The following is a 19,952-nucleotide window of genomic DNA, read 5'->3' as shown; positions in this document are numbered from 1 at the left end:
TTTCAGTGTCCAGTTAGTTAATATTCTGACTGATGTTGATGATACACAGCAAACCTAAAAACCTAAAATTACTTATTGCCATAGTTCTATCTTGTAGTGAATGTGGGAAATCGAGGACCTTTATAGTTTACCCACTTAATCAAATGAAAAGTATAAGTTATAATATGGCTCATATCACTACTCCTACTGTATCTGTTTAAGCTTTCCTGCTTGGTCTATTTTCTACTACAGATTCGTAACCGGGAGAAAAGACTACAAATGACAGCAGCAGAAGACAGTGTTGACAAGTTGTGTGCTTTGGCCCAGGAGCACCTGAAACTCTACAGGCAACATCTGCCAAAGCCAGGCATGTAGCACTTTCACGCCTACATTTTAACACTTTGTGAATTATTATGCTGCATTGTAAGATGGTGATCCAAAACAAAATGTGGGTCAGACAAGAGTGTAAAGCTATTATAATACAAACTAGAAAGTCAGAAAAAAAAACCAAATGCATTTTTTCACCTGTTACTTTTTATAAAGTGCTGACTAGTCTGTCCAAATTTCCATCTGCCCTAATGCCGAATGTCTGTAGTTGCCTTTATTTTTAAACAGGCTATTTACTGATTATTTAAAAATACTCTGGAGCAAAGGGACTTTTTCCTTGCCTTACCTTGACAACACAGCTCAGCTTAAAGCTAATAAAAAATACATGAAAACAGGCTGCTAAGTGGCTACTTCTGAAGCGTTCTCTTTTATTTGACATGCCAGACACTCACACTCAAGTTTGTGCTCATGTTTTCTCAGCTATCTTTGCCTTGCTAATTTTTTTGTGACTGAAAAGTATCAAAATGAGAATGAGTGTCATGAGGGTTGTTAGTAAAAAGTGTTGATTTTTGACCTTTCATTTTTCATGTGGCCTGGTGAAACGTTTTCATTTTTAAGACACTGTTTGTTGCACATTAACATTAGCTCAATGCTTCTGTCAGACTCAAAAATTTCATCAGCTAAAATGACTTTTCTGCTATGTAGCATATATCAGTTATAAAACAGCAAATGCTGAATGGGTCTGCTTGTTGGATTATGTAATGTACCAGGGAATATAACCAATTAAAAGCTTGACATCAGTGCACTTGGACAGAAAAAGGACGCACTTGCCAAGGGAAGATACTCTCTTTCAATATTTCATGCAAAAGGCGCATCCAGTACTCGGTAAAGAGAAGGCAGCTAGATGGGAGAGTCTGTTTAGTTTTCATTATGCATTGTGCTGTGAAGTATTCATGCTTGGATGAAACTGTCCTTTAATAAACTGTTCAAAATGAGCTCACTTCACAAAGCACACAATACCTTATCCAAGATTTTTTTTATTTTTCTGATACTCAATACAGTTGGAATGAAATGTATTAAATTGGAGAGTCAAAATTGCTGTACTAAGATTTACTTCCATATGAATTTTATTACTGCTACTACTAAGTACTACTAAGTGACATGATACGTGCTGAATTCTTTATAATTCCTGGAACAAAACACGATCATCAGGTTTACACTGCTGCTGGTTGCTGACAGCGTTTTGAGCATGCCACCAAATACAATCCAAAGAATTACAAAAATAGTTAAATTCAAGTCAGCGGATTATAAAGGGCTTAATTACTTAATAAAATTCGAAACTAAAGCCAATATTCATGACGCATGCTGTGTACTGATTAAATCAGTTTCTCTAAATACTTCAAGCTATGTTTATATGTGTAAGATCAATAAAATTGCTACTGGTAACAACAGCCAACAGCATTTTATTCTTCTCACATTAATAAACACATTTAGACAGTGTTCTTAAGCTCAACCAAATACTTAAACTAGACACACTTATGGTAAAATTGTAGATAGGAAGTCTATTGTAAGTTTGGTTTGATCTTACATTTGAACTGAAGGGGGTTTTAAATGGGTCTTTAAAACTCTTAAATGTAATGTCATCCTGCGGCGATGAAAAATGTTGTTTGCCAGTACTATATAATCTATATAGATGCAAATTCTCTCATATATATGCAAATCCTCTGGTCTCTCTGTCAGATGTGTACCACAAAACAGTGTTTTATTTTTCCCATTTCCACAGGAGACCTGTTGCACCATGAAGATGGCCAGTCTCCTCTGCATAGCCTGGAGCAGGCTGCTGTCCACTATGCATCAGCTATCAGACTTAACTCCAGAGATGCCAGGCTTCACTTCCAGCTGGGTCTCGTGCTGGAGGAGCACCATTACGCTACAGAGATGTACAGCCTACAGAGGAAGGTGTGGTACTATTATACACAAATAAAAGCTCTCTATGCAGCATATTAGTTGTATTAAAACAATGAAAAAAATTACTGAAGGTTATTTTAATCAGAATTGCATAGTAAATAACATGCTAATTTTAAATTAAAATATATGGTCAATTACAGCTGAAATGTCAGTTAACAACATTGCTTTGATGTTGCAGTACACACTTTCATTATTCATAAGCATGTGGAAGTTTATGAAATGTGACAAAGCTTTCAGAAAATATAAAAATAGTACTTTTTTGCCAGTTTATTGTAAATCAGTTGTCTTGTTGATTTTTGAGTTGAAAGCTAATGAACCTCGCATGTTTCAACTCAAAGGCTGACAAAGAGAGAGATGAATTAAGTGATGCCAAATCAACAGCACATCAGGATGACATCTTGGCTGTGTGTAAACTGCACGGTTTCCTTGGAACACCCACAGTAGAGAACCAGCTGCAGGCTCTGGATAAAGAGTATCATCTGCTCAAAGAGCAGGGACAGTCCAGCAAAGCAGACTATGTTCAGACTCTCTACATCTGGCTTTCTAAGAAAACTGGCAAGGTAATTGTGTCATATGCTGTCAGTACCTCTGCTTCTATTGCTTGAGGAAACTGTTTTATCTGATAGTGATGAAAAAGATTAGTGAGGGGCCAGTACAGACAGACTATCGCCGTCTTCCTAACATCAGTACAACTTCTCTTTGACTTATGAGTGATCTGTTAGAATGTAAAACCACCCTAACCCTTTTGTAAACAATATTCAGTTCAGCATCTCAGAATATTACTGTTAACATTTCCACAGGCTCTTCAAACACACTTAAGTCATCACAGAGCTGAATTTTATTCAGCTGAAGATCTTGATGTTTTTCATTGCTAGTTATAGAAATCAGTATCGTTCCAGATACTTCCGTTCTGCATTCACTACCATGGTAAATATAGATATTGTTCTGTATGGTTGTTTTTAGTCTAAGCATCTATGACTGTTACTTATCATCAATAAACTTGGACTTGGTGGTTGCAGGACATCAGTGCAACTATGCAGGATAAAGAGAGCTATATCCACTGAGCCCTTCTGAAGTACCTGGATGCCTGGTCTCTGTGCCCAGAAAGCTGGGAGTACAGCCTCCATGCAGGAAGGCTGCTGCTGCTGCAAGGGAGGGAAAGGGAAGCGAAGGTTAAAATATGCGCATCCTTTCTGTGGCTGTGTAAGAGCAGGTTTGAAAAAGCCCTTATTCTCCTTCTTAAATTCTCACTCCATGATAAGCCCTCTATCATATGACCTTTCTAAGATTAGACTGTTAAACAGGGTAAACTGGGTCTAGATTCTAAACATCTAAAAACTAGATCAGAGCTCTTCAATGTGTGCTGCCTTTCTTTTTTCCAGATTCTTCGCAGGCCTGGGTCTGCTACTGCAGGAACAGAAAGCCTCTGAGGATGCAGAGAAGGAGGCTGCTTTGTTCTTACAACAGGGACTGGAGCACTTTATCAGCCAGCGCTGCAGCAAGAGGTGTGTGTGTGTGTGTGTGTGTGTGTGTGTGTGTGTGTGTGTGTGTGTGTGTGTGTGTGTGTGTGTGTGTGTGTGTGTGTGTGTGTGTGTGTGCGTGTGTGTGCGTGCGTGCGTGCGTGGAGGTGGATATATTCAGTGAGAGAGGGAGAGTGTGAGGCCATGACAGCAACAATAATATACCAGCTTGTTCTGTTTAAGCCTGTTGAAAGGAGAGGTAACTGATTGAAAGAGACCACTATCATCTACAGAAGCACATTGATACACTTTAAGTTGTGTCATCTATAGAGTTATAATGGCTGCTTCGTGCTTGTACTGCCATATATTTTATGATTTTGTTTACAGCTGGGAGGAGCAGGATCTATCGGACTCTCTGTCCAGCCGCAGCACACAGTTCCTACGTGGCCTTCTTACTCTGGGGCAACTGCAGCAGAGAAGCACATTATGCACAAAGGCCATGAGTGCTGAACAGGTCTATCATATGTATGCAAAACTTTGGGAGTTTTTATTTTTTGCTGGTTTTATTATTCGGGGTTTGCAGTGGATATCGGCTCTAACGAGCTGTCTCACTCATCTCAGCAGTGAATGTGCGATCCAAAGAAAAGTCCTGTCATTTAAGAGTAGAAGCCAGTTTAGCTGTTTTAACCACTACATAAAAACACTGTCTTCTTGTCTCTGTGCTGGACTGCTTCAGTGTGGCAATGCTGAGTGCCCAGAGTGTGAGTCAGTGTGTACGTCGTGGTGAGGTGAGCAGGCAGCTGGAGTGGGTGCTGCTGGATGCTCACTTTGCCCTGCTGCAGAGGCTGACCCAGCAGAGTGAATGCCAGGCTAAGACTGGCATTGAGAGGCAGTCTCTGGTGGCAAAAAGATGCCAGGCCCTCACAGCTCTAATATGTCACACCTCTATCACTCCCTGTCAGGAACTTCTTGACATGCAGGAAAGGGTATGTTGAGCTTTCTTTTTTACGAGTGCAGGGTACCTAATCCATAGAGTGACTGTTAATATCCAAGAGTGTTTCGTGTGACATAATTCAGACTTTTTTTCTCTTCCGGTTTCTTTACTGCTGGTGCATGAAGACGTGCCACCTTGCAGTAGTAACCACACCGCGTGACAGCCATGCCCTTTGTCTCTTGGGTCTGGCACAGCTGGCTCAGTACGACAATAACCCAAATTCAGAAAGGTCAAAGGAAGCTATAAGTGATGCCTTTCTCAGCCTCCAGGCCAGCATTGAGCTGGAACTCAAGACTCAGATTGGAGAGCCACCTGAACAGCTGACCAGTGAGTCTCTGTACATTAACTAAAGTGGGCTTTTCCAGAGAAGATGGTTTTCCCAGCAGCTTGCAGTGGTGCACTTCTTTTCACTTGTGAGGTAAATAAAGCTGGTTTACCTGTAATGTGTAGAAAACTACATAAAAATAAAGCAGAATTGTAGGCCTGACCCCAGCCAGATGAACCAGCTTCCTCCACCTTACAAGTGGGAGGAAGGTCACCACCGTAGGCTGCTGGCAACACCATGGGTCCTTTTCATTATGCTAATGTGCCTCCTCACTTCCTTCACTTGCATTTCTTGCTCCCAGCAAGGATGTGAGAGAGATGAGAGGAAGCGATGCCAAGATGCAAGAATCAAAGCTGCCAAATGAAAAATCCTTGCCTCCATAGTGTCGGTCTCAAGTTATGTTAGTTACTTAAGAAGGTTCACAGCTGCATCACTGAATGATATGAATGTCCACAGAACTTCTAATATTATAATTTCTTGTCTTTTTTCTCATAAGATATGTTCATTGATTAATGTATCTTAATTTTAGTGGCATTATTGCCAGTGTTGATTTTAGTCATATAGAATTCGTTTTAAATATTTTAATTTATGGAAAGGTCAGTGTCATAAACCTGTTTCATAGAACCCCCAAAATGGTAATCATAGCCCCTCATGTCCTTCAGGTACATTTACGGAACTGGAAGATCTCCTGTGATGGTCTTTAGGAAACAATTTCCATGCTATGGGAGGAGAGGGGATGCAAGAAAGCATATGTTAGGATAATGAATGAAAAGGACCTGATATTCTCTAGCAAACATACTTCATTGACATCTCTGGTGGTCATGTAACTTTTATATTCCATGTCTTGTGCTTGTATTTCATGGCAGAATTATTACTTTCTATCAAACTGATGATTGTGTTTCAATGAATGTTCTGTTATTTCTTCCAATAGGCTGGTGTTTTTAACACATTTTTAATGTAGCCTTTTTGGAATTTAACTTTTCCTCACCATTACCTGTTTGCTCAGAACAAAAGTGGTGGCAGGAAAAGGTGGAGGTTAAAACTAAGGAAGCTGCCAAGCAGTCCATCACCCAACCAGCTGGTGTAAAGGAGACTTGTGACATCAAATTGGCAAAAAGAGGAGTGCAGCAGAGCAGGGGAGGTTCTAGGTGTGTAGCAGTAGCTGTAACCAAAGCACCAGCTCCAGCTCCCACCAGGGGAGGGAAGGCTGTCCGGAATCCAGCCAAAACCCCTGCAGCCAGGTTTGTACTGAGAAAGGTGTTTGTAGATACATGGTTTAGATGGTTTTCCCTTTCCCATTGTCATAGCATGATTGATTTCCTATGGATTTATAGCCTGTATAGCTTTGCCTTGCTTCCTACGTATGAAGCAAAAACAGCCTTTTACCATTTATGACTCTGGGTCTGCTATATGAAAAGACAAAACAACAACAAACAACCAAACTAACAAAAAAACAGACTTTTCACTTGAATATTAAATAAGTTTTTAGAGAGCCTGTATTATGCTTTCTCTCCTGTAGGGGGAGTTCTGGAGCAGCTGCCAAGCCAGATAGGGTGAAACTTTCTGGTCATAACACTAAACCTCAGCTCCCGCTCAACAAGTCTAAACAGGACAGTTTCTCTGATACTTTGAGGAAAGCTGAGGGTAAGGCATTACAGAGGCAAGTCTGGGAAACTGAAAATCCTTTCTTGGTGAGGTGTGAACAGGTTTTGCAAGCTACAATAAAAAAAAAAACTACACAGAGAAAATCTAAATCTTGATGATAAAAGAGGGCTTATACATTTTTCTGTTTAAGAAGTTCAAATATAATGCTGTTTAACTGAAGGTATAACATGCAAAACAGTGGTATTGATTACTTGAAATGCAGATGATTTGACATTAGTTGTTTAGCACCACTGTCATAAATATACAAATTTTCTTTACTTAAGGATTTTGGTTTCCAAGAACATTAAATGGGTACAATGTGGGATTCAAAACAATCTCTGTTCAGTTGCTGTGACAGACAAAATCCATGAGTCCAGTCTGATGAACCGCAGATCTCATGCAGCAAGACTGGGTCTGGCTCGAGCTTACTCGCGATCTTCAAACACCCAGGACCAAGCAAAACAGCTATACCAAGAGGTCATCGCAATGGCACCAGAGGTCAGTTATCTTTTATATTTGCATTTTAAAGTGTTTCCCAAAGTTTCACAATAGTCACATTAAGTAAGGATTTTATTAACATGTTCTTTCTCCCACCAACTCTGTGGAATAGCCACATGTTCTGCTGTTGGACTAGAAAATGAAACTATATATATTCAGATTTTAAAGTCTCGTGCTCAAGACTTGAAAGCGGTTACCCTTTGTTCATAAATCTTTGCCTGAAAAAAAGATCTCAATTATGTCTGAAGAAAATGTGCAGTATAATTCAAGACATTCAAAATATGAGGGAGAGATTCATATAGAACTAATAAAATGTCATTATTTGATCATTTGATTCAAATTTAGCTGAGATTTCTGAGTAAATACTTTCATACATCTCATGTACAGTGAATATAGTCATTCAAGAACATTTAGGAAAAAGATTTCCCATTACATGTCTTCGATATTTAGAAAACCTCTAAAAGTTGTAGTTTATATATTTTCAAAGAGTCTCATGCTCTTGGTGTTTATCTGGTTTAATGCAGTGCAGATCAAATATGATTAATGAACTGACTGTTTAGATCCATGATGCCTACATCGAGCTTGCGCAGCTGCTGGAGCCATCCGACCCTCAGGCTGCTTTGGATGTATACTGCAAATTCCCTTTGAAGCCTGTGGCTGAGCAAAACTTCGAGGATGCCTTCATCACAGGAGAGATTGTGCGCATGCTGATGTCTGAGGAGCAGTACGACCACCCACAGCTTGGCCCCAGCCTCATAGCTTATGGCAAAGTCATGGGCCTAAGTGATTACTTTTTATTATTATTATTATAAATACTATAAACACGTGGTATTAGCTTTGGAAAAAGTCAGATTTGAACAGTAAAAAGTTATTTACAGAAACCTTTAGAGTTTAAACAAAATGTCTAGTTAAATAACTTTTTAATGATTTTGAATGGACATGGGGAGTATCTACCTATAAAGTGTGAGTGTTGCTTATTAAGATTGCCAGCTACAGATACATTTTTAGGTGTAAAAAAAATACTGGTTTACCATGATTTTCTTTATAGGCAGCTGGACTATATTTACCAAATGTGTTGTACTGAAATCATGCCGCCAGACCCATGTGACATGCCATGTCGTGTTATTTATAGAGATGTATCACATTCAGCTGGTGTGATTGACAGATAGATGGCATATTGCATACTAAATAGTAATACATATATGGTGACTGCTTTCAAATAAACTGTGGCCACAGGGCAAGTCAGGATATAATGTAGTTATATAAAGATATTTAATATTTTGTCAGACACACCCAGACAATATGACATGCTACAATATTTTTGTCAGTGTGAGTGAACTAATTTTGTTATGCAAATCTGTGGTTGTGTTTGCAGGTTGCATAGAGAATTACATTCACATTTTGGATGGAAAGTCTAAGACCAAGCTGCTAAAGACCGTCTACGCGGGGATCCACAACAGACAAGAGGATGATGAGGATCTGCAGAACTTCTTCAAGTTCAAGTGCTGGATATGATGTTTTTGATTGTTTGCTGTGTTGATGTAATAAATTCGGAGTCTTGAGTTTAATTCTAGTCTCTTCTCCCTGGCTGCTGCATATGGTAGGGTATTCACCATCTAGCCTTTTAAATGGCCCCCCATATTTAATTTCAAAGTGTAATTGACCATTAATGTTGTCCTCAAAAGAAATGGGACACACTAACACTTATAGTAGCATGCAAATCAAAGGGGTGATGTGCAACTGTGTTTGGGCCTTTGTGTGTTCATAAACAAAACTACTTATCTTGACTACAATTACTACTGCAGTATGAAATAAGCCATTTGTATTTGGTTAAAGCAACTGAGAAATCTTTTTTTTTTTATTCAAATACAGATTTAATTAGGAAAAACACCTCTTAAAAATGTCATGTCAAAAGCCACAACTTAAACAATAGACAAAAGTGAACTACAACAATGTTCACTGACAGTGCAACAACGGAAAACGTTTCAGTTTCCTCCTACAAAAACAGAAATTGATGAGAGAAAATAAATCTTGATCCCACAGTAATTCCAAGCCAGAGGCTACAGTTATTTTTCCATCCACATAGAGACTTTACAGGAAATGTATAATTGCGTTACAGGGATACTTCTCTGCAGTAAAGGATAATATCATCTGCAGGGCTCAGCCAGACAATACACATTTTTTAGGGATATCATTTAACATAGGGGGAAGAAATGGCCAAACTCAAGTTTCCCAGTTAATCTAAAATACTTTTTAAAGGAGTATTGATTGAAATGGACATGAGCAGTCTCCAGGACTTGCAGTAGAAAATTGGTGTCTTCTACTAAAAGACTACTCATCATTAAGCCTGTGACTTACACACGGGTGGTGCAGCACTACAGATACTTGTTTGTTTTTTGTTTTTCCCATATTAGGCTGCACAGATCACAAAAAGTATTTTATGCAGTGCAGTTGTTAAACTATGTTGAGTTTAGTGACAATAAGTACACGGACAGACTGGTCAAATCCCGAACACACACACAGGCCCTGCTTGTCTGGGCTCCAGTCCAGGCTGGCAATTGGCTGAGTAGACAGAGTGACATTCTGTAAGAGGTTGACAGATCCAGCTACACCTACGTCAACACCATCAGAGTCTTTCTTGCATCTCTGAGCAGGATACTCACTGGAAATGACATCAAAACACAAAAAATTATGGTTAGTTTACAGTTTACAGGAAAGAACATGGTGTCTGTTGACTGACTTGACTGGTTACTTACTATTTCCATAGATGTAGGTTGCCGGCTCCTCCTGTGGTCATAAAGATGTCTCTGTTCTGAGGCAAATGTCTCACCTGCCAAATGGTCGACTTATGAGCCTAAAACAGAAGAGTCATGTTTAGTACATAAAGTGTACCGAAAGACTGTAAAGAAAACCTTTCAACCACTTTAGACTGATAACAGTCACAAAGTGTGACTTGTGCTGTTTTTAGAGGTTCCTGTTTTGACTCTTCTTTGGTATAGACTTAAATTCAAAACACAAGTTAAATTTATATCATCAGTGGAATAGTCCGATCTCTGACATTGCATCTTTCCCTTGCTTCCATTGCCAAAAATGCTTCATTTTCCTTGCTTCAGCTGGACAAACTGAATTTGAAAAAGCTTTTGTTTTGCATATGCAAAGTATCTCCACCAAAAAATATTTTGCATTAAAACACACAAAATATCTAGACATACGAAAGGACATTAAAAAGCGAAACAGAAAAACCTCGGAATCCACGTGAAAGAGGCTGCTCTTGATGCTTTGAAAATGACTGAAATTTTGACTATAATAACCATCAATACCATGATATTAATGGCGCCATCTCCAACAACGATGAGGCGGCCTACATGGATGAAGTGAAGAATCTGGCATCATGGTGCCAGGACAACCATCTCCAGCTGAACCTTGGCAAGACCAAGGAGCTGGTGGTGGACTTCAGAAGGAGTCAGCACAGAGACTACAAGCCCATTATCATCAATGGTGCTCCAGTGGAGAGGGTGCAGTCCTTCAAGTATCTCGGTGTCCACATCTCCTCAGACCTGACATGGTCTGCCTACATTCAGCTCCAGACCAAGAAGGCTAAGCAGCGCCTGTACCACCTACGACAACTGAGGAAGTTTAGGGTCTCTCCTGAGATCCTCAGGATTTTCTATACAGGCGTTGTGGAGAGCATCCTCACACAGAACATCACATCCTGGTTTGGGAACAGCTGTGTTAAGGACCAAAAAGCTCTTCAGTACAGCAGAACGCTGCTGCAGGATTGGTCTCCCCCCGCTTCAGGACACCTACACCAGGAGATGCCGGACTAAAGCAGCACAGATACTGAAGGACCCGTCCCATCCTGGCAACACACTGTTCCAACTTCTGCAATCCGGTAGAAGGTTCCGCATCATCCGGGCAAGGACAGAGAGACTCCAGAGGAGCATCTATCCCCAAGCCATTCGGGCCCTAAACCAACCCCCCTCACCCTCTCACATCATCTATAAGTGACTGAGACAGGACTCTCTTCTAGACACTCTAAACCCACCGGCACAATGTACATTTCAAATTCCTTTAATTTTATATATGTTCATTTTGTCTATTTTGTAAAATAGTCAGATTGTCTATTCTTATTTAATTCACTTAATGTACAGAATTCACCTGCTTGCTGCATACATGCTACTACTGCACATTCACCTAATGAGTGAGAGTGAGAGTGTGTGTGTGTATATGTATATATATATATATATATATATATATAATGTCCCCCCTTGCACAAGTCGAGGGGCGTGTCAGTGAAATGTCAGGTTACATTTCACTGTGCGTTATACTTGTATAACTATGCATGTGACGAATAAAGAACCTTGAACCTTGTAAAGTCCATGTTGTATTTTAGTCTGAAATTCTTGGTGGAACCTTATGACTCATGGTTGGAGACACTGGTGTGCCAACTGTTGATTGCTCAGAAGAACTGGACAAATATTTAGAAAGCCAGGCCCCTGGATTTCCTGGGCCTAGCTAACACTTGGAAAGCTGGCCGTGCACTAATCCTGGTTTAAGTGTAGTTTTTCCAGCGTTTTCCCACAGAAAGCCACACATCTCTTCCCTAACATGCCCAGTCTCATTTTTCGGGCCGGTTACACAAAGGTAGTTAGACAAACATGACCCCAAACACTTCCAGCTATAAAAACGGTCAAATTGCCGTTTGCCCCCATTTCTTTCTATACCACACAAATGTAACAATAACAATAATAGTTCTAATAGCCTTTTGACATTTTCCCCATACATAGCAGCCAAACATCCATCTGAGTCACTCCACCCAGGTTAATTACCTTTTCAGAAACCGAGGCGAAGCCTTTGGTAGGGTGCTGGGTCCTCATGTCAAAAACGTGGAATTTTCCCTCCAGTGAAGTGGCCACCAGCTTGTTCATGTTGATGTCTTTCCTGTCAAACTCCACACAACATACCTAGTCAAGAAAAAAAAAAATAATAGAAATGAGTCACTCCCTGGATATTTACCACATGGCAAAGCTCCATCACAAATGATTTTACCATGCAGTAGAATGTGTTGAACTTGGCATAATGACTTCTGGCAGGTTTATACACAAGAGGAACTGAATGAAAGAGACAGCCATGTAATAAAATCAGAGCAATTCTTTGTACTGCTTATGGCATGTGAGGAAGTATTCACCTCAGACTGCCCTGTTGTTTTATGTGCAGTGTAAATGATGTGGGAAGTCATTTTCAGTTCTGTCTCCACATTTCACACCGTTTTTGTCTGCATTATAGTTCAAAATCTGTTATTTGTGCAAAGGAAATATTATGTGCCAAAAGAATTCAACCCTTAAAAAAAGCATTAGCTTTAACTATTTTGATTCATGTTTGGTTGAATCAGAAAAAAAAGTAGAAAATGTATATATGCCACATACTGACAATTTTTTCTTTCACCTCACCCCATTTTTAATGTTCGTTTCCCACCGTAGAGACATATTCCGCAGATCGAAGAGTTTGATGTCACCATTGTCATATCCAGCACAAACACAGCGGTCCTGATCATTAAAGGCATGACCTGAAATGTAAATGTAAAGGATATTTTAAGCCTGGGAAAGATCATTGAAAACAAACACAAAGGCACAACATAGGTTTATGGCTGCATTTCCATAGGTGTTCATGCTCATGTGCTTTTTTTTTTTTTCCACTGTACCATCTGTTTGCACCTTTTGTGTTTGGAGGGCATGGATCAGGATGTTCTTAAAAAAGTATACATGAAAAACAAACAAAAACAAAAGTTTTGTTTGTCATGTCTTATCGGTTATGTGCAGTGCATTACAGCAGCTTTATTTATGGTGGCTGATAGGTTAGCATTGTTGCTTCACAGAGTGTCCTTTGTCTGACCCTGAACAGGGTGCTTCTCTCTGGAGTTTGAATACTCTCTCCTGACATTGTACCTTTGACCAAGGGACTAGCTGGAATTTGGGCTTTGTTCTGCTGTTTAAAATTCAGAGAAATAATCCCCTTTACTAAGTATAAAGAAATCCCTCAAATTGTACACAATAGAATATATGATAAATATTTTTTACTGCTTCTTAGAATTAATATAACCTATGACTGTATCAGTTCTTATCACTATCAAAAATGCATTACAGTCCTGTCTCTGTGGATACAGATAAAGTGGAGAGCATGTTTTTAAACTTTACTTGTGGATGTTGGTACTTCGGTCCTCAAGAAAATAATGTTCTGTGAGGACCCTGTTAAGGGGCACAAGCTGTAACAGTGTCCTTTATACTACCACAACTATTGCAGGAGCCTTAACCTCTTCAGACCTTATGTTCTTTTCTGCACACCATGGAAGTAGGGGAAGCACCAGCACTATCAACTTAGTTTCTGAAGAATATTTTACAAACCAAAAGCAACAGTCCAGCAGTCCCTCTTGGTTTCTCCTTCCATTGGCTCCATGTTGGCTACAGGGGAATCCTTCTGTCTGGGATCCCACACCTTGACTGTACCTATTAAAATACAATCATGTAGGATCTAGTCTTATTTTCGTGTACTTTACTTTCCCACTATCATTGCACTGAAAAGTAATTACAATCTAGTTTGTTTGTTTTTTTAAATGCTCTTACCATCTCTGCTTCCAGTAACGATCTCAGGCGCACCATCACCAATCCCCAGACCACCAACACCATCAATACTATTCACGATCTCTTTGTGGGCCTTTACAGCATATACGGGCACATCCGGGGTCTCTAGATTCCTGTGAACCACAGGACATCAGTACTGAATAAGTCTAATGTCGACGTAACAGATTTTTAAAATAACATTTCCATTACATTTTTTCTATTCCATTCCAATTATAACTGTCTTTGGGATTTGAATATAAGATCTACAATTAACACAACAAGTGTTTTTTGGTTAAAAATAGAATTTAAACCTTGCTTTCCCAGTTTGATTCTTGCTATTACAGGCACAACAGTTACAATTGGTGTATACAATACCATATATTGAGATTTCCATCAAAATCCCCTGTTGCTATGTGTCTTTGCTGAAGAGACGTGGCCCCAAATGTTCCACATTTTATAGCTTTAGGTTTCTCTACCTGAAACATATCACAGAGGTAAGAGTTTGTTTAGTTTCGTGAATGGGACAATTCAGCATATAATGGAAAAGCAGTGTGGAAGGAGTGCAGTGAAAATGTATTTTCATAATCCAAGTGAGCTTGAGCTTCAGGGCATAAACTGACAGTCAGGCATTCTCCTTTAGGATTTTCTGGTTGAACCTATTAATTCAAGTCGTCCAGGCCAAAAGCAGCAAAACAGCCCCAGACCATCACATCACCATGTTTGATTGTTTTCTTGTTTTTTTAGCTAACGTGAGATGGCCCTTTGTGTTCATTTTGGTCAGCAGTGGTTTTCACTACGGAACTCTCCCATAGATGCCATTTTTACCGATTCTCTTTCTTATCATTGAATCATGAACACTGACCTTAACTAAGACGTTCTTGTCTTATACTAACATTTGCTTGATCATTTGAAACATGCGTGACAAATATGCAAGAACATAAGAAATTGGGAATAGGGCAAATACTTTTTCACAGCACTGTATCATGTAGGCACTCTTGATTCAAGCTTTAGCAGCAAAATGACCTACACTTGAAACAAACAGGCAAGATAAGTATAAAAGAATCATGTTTATACACGTTTTGTTACGTTTACTCTCCTTTATCTGTATCTTGATGCCTGGCACACATCCCATGGCGCAAAACTACAACAGTAAGTTTTGTTTGTAGTACGATACACTGGTGACAGCGTAGCAATCTTTTAATCGTTGCAAGTGATGCTGTAGTATTTGCTTTTTAAGTATAATCTGGATAAAGTATGCCAACTATAGGATAATCTACAGTAGAACAATAATGAACGGGCTGCCTTCAAATTGTTGTCATGGAAACACCCTTGCCAGACTTTTCTAGAACTCTTCGACGGGCTAGCTAGCTCTGTACGCCGTTTGTATGAAATATCTGATAGAAAAGAAAGGAACAAAGGCCCACAAGAGTAGAACGTTAATGTACCTCCTTTATGAGCTGAGCCTCGCCTTGGTGAACTTCATATATTTGAATCACTCCGGTTCCACTAGGAAAGTTTCCCAGACAGACAAACTTCGCGCTGCAGGGAATCCATTTACTGTCAAAAACCGTATAGTTCAAACTCTTCTGAATATGCGTAATAATCTGAGGCTTGGACAGCGGCGATGACATTTTTATAAGAAACACTGATATCGGCGTGAAAAACTAGACAACTGTCGCTCTCTTCCAAAACAAACTAGGTACAGCTGAGCGAGCGGCTGCCTTAACAGATGCCTGACAAAATGCGTATCTTTCAATAAAATATCTATGTACATTGGTACAAAAATCATATGCAAAAATATATAAACAGCTTGCATTCAATTCTAAAGACAACTAGAGACATCATAGATAGTTATAATAAAATAATTTTGTTACCTCTCAATCTACAGGCGTCGTTGATGTGGCTGTTTGGGTCCTTTTCGTCCCACGAGGACATGCTCACGCGTCTCCGTTCACAGTCTGCTTAGGTTTCTACTCAAAGTCTGATTTTAAAAACTTTTTTCGAGATGGACACCGACAAAAACCCAGTCCCGGACTCTGTAGTACCCATTGAGAACAAAGATGACGCCGATTCTTTCACAAAGGTTAAGTCAAAAAAGTCTCAGAAGCGAAAACGTGAACAAGATGGAGCGAGCATGGACACAGAGGAGCCCGTGGCAAGCAAACGACCGCAATTTCCGCCCATTTCAGGAGACAAATTACGGGTAACTACACCACGTGCATATATAGACTCTGTGTATTCTCTCGGTTTTGTCAAATAAATACCAATAACTGTACATTTAATGTTATTTGTCATGTTTACAAAGTAGCTTCCCCGACCAAACCATTAACTATTATGCGCACGCGCGGTGTAGTCATGTGAATACACTAAATAAAGCTGCTGTTGTGGTAGTGTGGTTGCCCAAGTAGAATATTCAAATACACAACAAATACTGTGTTTAGGTCGTGACTGTTATTATAATACTTATGATTTCACAGTACTCTGACTGTTTAAAGCACTGTCTACTAAAGCAAAAATACAGTTAGGAAAACAAAACGCATAAATTACTCGTGGTTAATATCAGTCCAGTACTCAGAGGATTAATTAGAAACTTTGAAATTAAGCGTGCATATGAATGTTTCAGTAATTAAATGCACCGTCAGGCACAATAGAAACCCGGGGTTGCTGTTTATATGTACTCTGCAATCTCTCTTTCTACTTCTGTTGTGGATTAGTGGTTTCTGTTATGATGACATTTTTTTCACTGTTTCCTGATGATTTAAAGATCAGACAGTTAAGTGGAAAAAAAGTCACCACATTAAACAATCGTAAACATGTTACATTAGTTGCAGCATTGCTTTGAGTTCGGGTTACAAAGCAAAGATGTTTTCTGATAAATCCTAACCAAATGTCATAGAGTAGTTTTGCTAACATTACACCGTATGATCAGAAATGTTCTTTGTGTTTGTTTGTTTTTTTTAAGGGATCAGATGAGATGCGCAAAATCCCAGTTCCAGCTCACAGATACACACCGCTGAAAGATAACTGGCTGAAGATTTTCACTCCTATTGTAGAGAACCTACAACTTCAAGTTAGATTCAACCTCAAAACAAGGAATGTTGAAATCAAGGTAAGCTTCTCCTGTTCATGTAGACTTCGGTGATTTGGTGAGCCTATTTATTACAATGCTTATATACAGTATTTCATCTCTGATATGACTAATATGCCTTCTTTCTTTCAGACATGTAAAGAAACACAGGACATCACCTCACTCCAAAGAGCAGCTGATTTTGTTAAAGCATTTGTTCTTGGATTTCAGGTTGAAGTAAGTACATGAGTTTTCTGCATGTTTTAATTCTGCCTGACTGCTTTTGTACTGAATGTGTATTTGTCAAGCCAAAAGTCAAGTTTTGGCACAGTAGTAGAGACACTTGACTGAAACTTACTTCAGCTCAGTGTAGTTAAATAATCTATTGTTAATACAATAAAAGTTTCCTCCCTGTCAGTAGCCTCCATAAAGTGACTTGTAGTTGTTTTTGCTTTGTCTAAATGTGTAAATTATCTTTAGAAGCTGTCACAGTATTTTATTGTTAATTTTGAGCCTTGCTGGATTGTCACTCGTGATGTAACATTCACACTCTCTCCCCTCAGGATGCTCTGGCTCTCATTAGATTAGATGAGCTCTTCCTTGAAAGCTTTGATGTCACAGACGGTGAGTTTCCACCTCCGTAGCACTTGTGGCTGCTGTTAGAGTCGTCATAATTTCTTACCAGTTCTCTTTCCCTGCTGCATGAAGAATACAATGTTCAACCTCTCGAGATCTATTTAATTGTTCTCCCATGTTTTGGCAGTGAAACCTCTGAAGGGAGACCACTTATCCAGAGCTATTGGAAGAATAGCAGGGAAGGGAGGAAAAACCAAATTCACCATTGAAAATGTCACAAAGACTCGCATTGTGCTTGCAGACACGTGAGTAAATCCACTATTTTGATATGCTACAGTAAAATTACTAATTAATTTTTCACATCATTTGCTTCTTAATCCCTCATTAATTTTCTTTAGCCACCTTTTTGAAGTTGATACGGTTTCACTGCAGCATTAATCAAACATTTAGATTGGGATTTTTTCTCTTGCATTGTTTTAGTCATGATAAGTATTGGAGTTCAATACAGATCTTGCAAAGAAACTCTGTAAAGAAGAGCTTTACTTCTTTGGGATTAAACTTAAAAAAATAAAATAAACTGGCCTGATTTGGTTTGTTAATAAGTGCATAAACATACTATCATATATTACTTACTAACAGTTTTTGTCACACAAATGCTATTTTCCTCTTCACGCAGATGTTTTTGTGGGTACTCTAAAGACAATATAAACAACCTTTCGCATACATCCATACCTGCAGTATGTTTTCTAGTTATGTGCCTTGTATTCATTGTTCATTGAAACTGCGAACACTCTGCTTTGTCTGTCTACAGAAAAGTTCACGTATTAGGATCTTTCCAGAATATCAAGATGGCCCGGACAGCGATATGCAACTTGATCTTAGGTAAGACGAGCATTGTTTTTATAGCACAGTATATCATGTGGTTGATGCTATTGAGGTGGTGCTTTATTGGATGAGCTGGTTGGACACTCTGCTGTCTCAAATACCGTTACTCCTGGAGAAGTACAAGTACTAATTTATTCACTTTGAGGTACTCATTTAAACATTGAAATTTAGATTATAAGACTCCCCTGTGAATCCTTTTATGGATTTCAATTTTGATATATACTTAAATGCAGCAGTAAAAGTGCCTAAATTAAAAGAGGCTAGGCAATAAAGCATTGGAATGAAGCCATTTTTCTGAATCAGGTGTTTAAAAAGACCTGTTATAACACTTAATGTTTTCCGTAAGGAGTGCAAAAATCGAATTTCTTACTTTTTTTTTTTTTATAAGCTGACAGTCAGCTTAAAGAAAAACCCTAAAACATTGAACAAACAGTTTAGCCAAGTCCTGAACAAACCTATTTAACTGCTGTGCAGCCTTTTCCAGTGTTCAGAGCATCAGTCACCTGACAGCAAATCCATCGAATCTAGCATTAACCATATTTGGAATTGAACTCTTTGTTTACACATTAGTGCTGAGAAGTGACCTTTAAATCCCTTTTGCCCCTACAGGAAGTCCACCTTCAAAGGTCTATGGCAACATCCGAGTGGTGGCTAGCAGGACTGCAGAGAGATTCTAAACCTGAAGCCTGATTGGTTACCATATGTATTTCTCTTCCCCTATTGGCTGGTGGAATTCCTATGTGGGATCTGTGTTGAGACCGTCACTGCCCTTTGGACTAATACCTCGGGTTCTTCTGTAATCTCGTGGTTTCTGAATCAGCTGGTATCAAATATGATTAATAAAATTATGATACGTGCATTAAGGGAATATGGATATCTGAAAGTACGTGTTTGTGCAAATGTGTTTAAAAAAAAAAAAAAAAACTAAACGAAGCATGTGTGTACTCTTCTTTCCTGGTGAATGAAGATACAAGTCTAGTCAGTCACATCTTGGTCAGGTTTAAAATAATAATAATAAAAAAAGGACAGTCAAATAGAATACTTTCAACATTTCAAAGTTTATTTAAATTTTATTTTTCATACAGTATCAAGTTTCCAACAGTCCCACAGCATAAGATGCAGCATGCAGAAAAAGGAAAAAAAAAGGTTCTCAAACTTAAATCTTCTCATATCCCCACACAAACTAAAAAGAACCCAAGTCCCTCAGAGAAAAGTAGCACTTACAAACTAAAGCGCGGTCTGAACTATACAGAGAACAGAGAGCCAGAACTGCATTTAACAAATACTTATATACAAAAGGAAAAAAAAAAAAAACATCAAATTTTCCCCTTTAAGCTGAGTACAGTGTGTGGCAGTTTGAGACAGGATCAGATATGCAACTTTTACTGGAATCGAAGCATCTCGCTGACCCGGGTAAAATACAAAAAGTTACATGTAGTTCAGTTCAGTTGGATTACCTCTCATAATATGTGTACATTTACCAAAGTTTGGCAACATCCATATTGTATACCATTAAATTCTTAAATATATTAACATCACCATCCATGTGTAAACAAGAGGATTATTTCAAAAAATTGATCTACATGCACAACAAAAAATATACTTCCATGTC

At 38.9% G+C, this 19,952-nt stretch overlaps 3 protein-coding genes across 4 annotated transcripts; 2 read left to right on the top strand and 1 right to left on the bottom strand.

Annotated features, from left to right (window-relative positions):
* The first annotated feature begins 2,079 nt into the window (after positions 1–2,079).
* On the top strand, positions 2,080–8,763 carry LOC113034590 (uncharacterized). Of its 2 annotated transcripts, XM_026189279.1 has the most exons (12): positions 2,080–2,265; positions 2,613–2,834; positions 3,294–3,477; positions 3,657–3,779; positions 4,122–4,259; positions 4,471–4,720; positions 4,854–5,055; positions 6,060–6,294; positions 6,573–6,697; positions 7,044–7,195; positions 7,756–7,978; positions 8,571–8,763. In XM_026189279.1, exons 3-12 carry the CDS (start codon positions 3,455–3,457, stop codon positions 8,708–8,710), a joined length of 1,611 nt encoding a protein of 536 aa, XP_026045064.1. In that variant the 5' UTR covers positions 2,080–2,265; positions 2,613–2,834; positions 3,294–3,454; the 3' UTR covers positions 8,711–8,763. The 2 variants fall into 2 exon arrangements, with proteins under 2 accessions (XP_026045064.1, XP_026045065.1); XM_026189280.1 differs by lacking the exons at positions 2,080–2,265; positions 2,613–2,834; positions 3,294–3,477; positions 3,657–3,779 and having other exon boundaries at positions 4,201–4,248.
* Positions 8,764–9,020: 257 nt separating this feature from the next.
* On the bottom strand, positions 9,021–15,509 carry dnaaf10 (dynein axonemal assembly factor 10). Its single transcript, XM_026189282.1, has 8 exons — positions 15,258–15,509; positions 14,188–14,288; positions 13,816–13,946; positions 13,597–13,698; positions 12,646–12,761; positions 12,025–12,159; positions 9,952–10,049; positions 9,021–9,857 (listed from the first exon to the last, which is right to left on the bottom strand). The coding sequence occupies exons 1-8, from the start codon at positions 15,441–15,443 to the stop codon at positions 9,650–9,652; spliced, it is 1,077 nt and encodes a 358-aa protein (XP_026045067.1). The 5' UTR covers positions 15,444–15,509; the 3' UTR covers positions 9,021–9,649.
* Positions 15,510–15,716: 207 nt separating this feature from the next.
* On the top strand, positions 15,717–19,208 carry pno1 (partner of NOB1 homolog). The gene is made up of 7 exons (XM_026189283.1): positions 15,717–16,015; positions 16,775–16,921; positions 17,033–17,116; positions 17,443–17,503; positions 17,643–17,760; positions 18,267–18,337; positions 18,950–19,208. The coding sequence occupies exons 1-7, from the start codon at positions 15,818–15,820 to the stop codon at positions 19,015–19,017; spliced, it is 747 nt and encodes a 248-aa protein (XP_026045068.1). The 5' UTR covers positions 15,717–15,817; the 3' UTR covers positions 19,018–19,208.
* Positions 19,209–19,952: the final 744 nt, after the last annotated feature.

The sequence above is a fragment of the Astatotilapia calliptera genome, chromosome 13 (assembly GCF_900246225.1).
Source record: "Astatotilapia calliptera chromosome 13, fAstCal1.2, whole genome shotgun sequence".
Classification (NCBI taxonomy): Eukaryota; Metazoa; Chordata; class Actinopteri; order Cichliformes; family Cichlidae; genus Astatotilapia; species Astatotilapia calliptera.
The sequence above is the reverse complement of the archived record's forward strand: the minus strand, read 5'-3'. Positions and strand labels throughout refer to the sequence as shown.

Bases quoted from the DNA above. Each gene is read 5' to 3' on its own strand.
- LOC113034590 (XM_026189279.1), top strand. From the start codon at position 3,455: ATGCGCATCCTTTCTGTGGCTGT. The intron at 3,780-4,121 runs GTGTGTGTGTGT...TTTTGTTTACAG, and splicing joins AGCCAGCGCTGCAGCAAGAG to CTGGGAGGAGCAGGATCTAT. The intron at 5,056-6,059 runs GTGAGTCTCTGT...CTGTTTGCTCAG, and splicing joins GCCACCTGAACAGCTGACCA to AACAAAAGTGGTGGCAGGAA.
- dnaaf10 (XM_026189282.1), bottom strand. From the start codon at position 15,443: ATGTCATCGCCGCTGTCCAAGCCTCAGATTATTACGCATATTCAGAAG. The intron at 13,947-14,187 runs GTATTGTATACA...TGTGGTTCACAG, and splicing joins GATGGAAATCTCAATATATG to GAATCTAGAGACCCCGGATG. The intron at 13,699-13,815 runs GTAAGAGCATTT...GTATTTTAATAG, and splicing joins CGTTACTGGAAGCAGAGATG to GTACAGTCAAGGTGTGGGAT.
- pno1 (XM_026189283.1), top strand. From the start codon at position 15,818: ATGGACACCGACAAAAACCCAGTCCCGGACTCTGTAGTACCCATTGAG. The intron at 16,016-16,774 runs GTAACTACACCA...GTTTTTTTTAAG, and splicing joins TTTCAGGAGACAAATTACGG to GGATCAGATGAGATGCGCAA. The intron at 18,338-18,949 runs GTAAGACGAGCA...TTGCCCCTACAG, and splicing joins GATATGCAACTTGATCTTAG to GAAGTCCACCTTCAAAGGTC.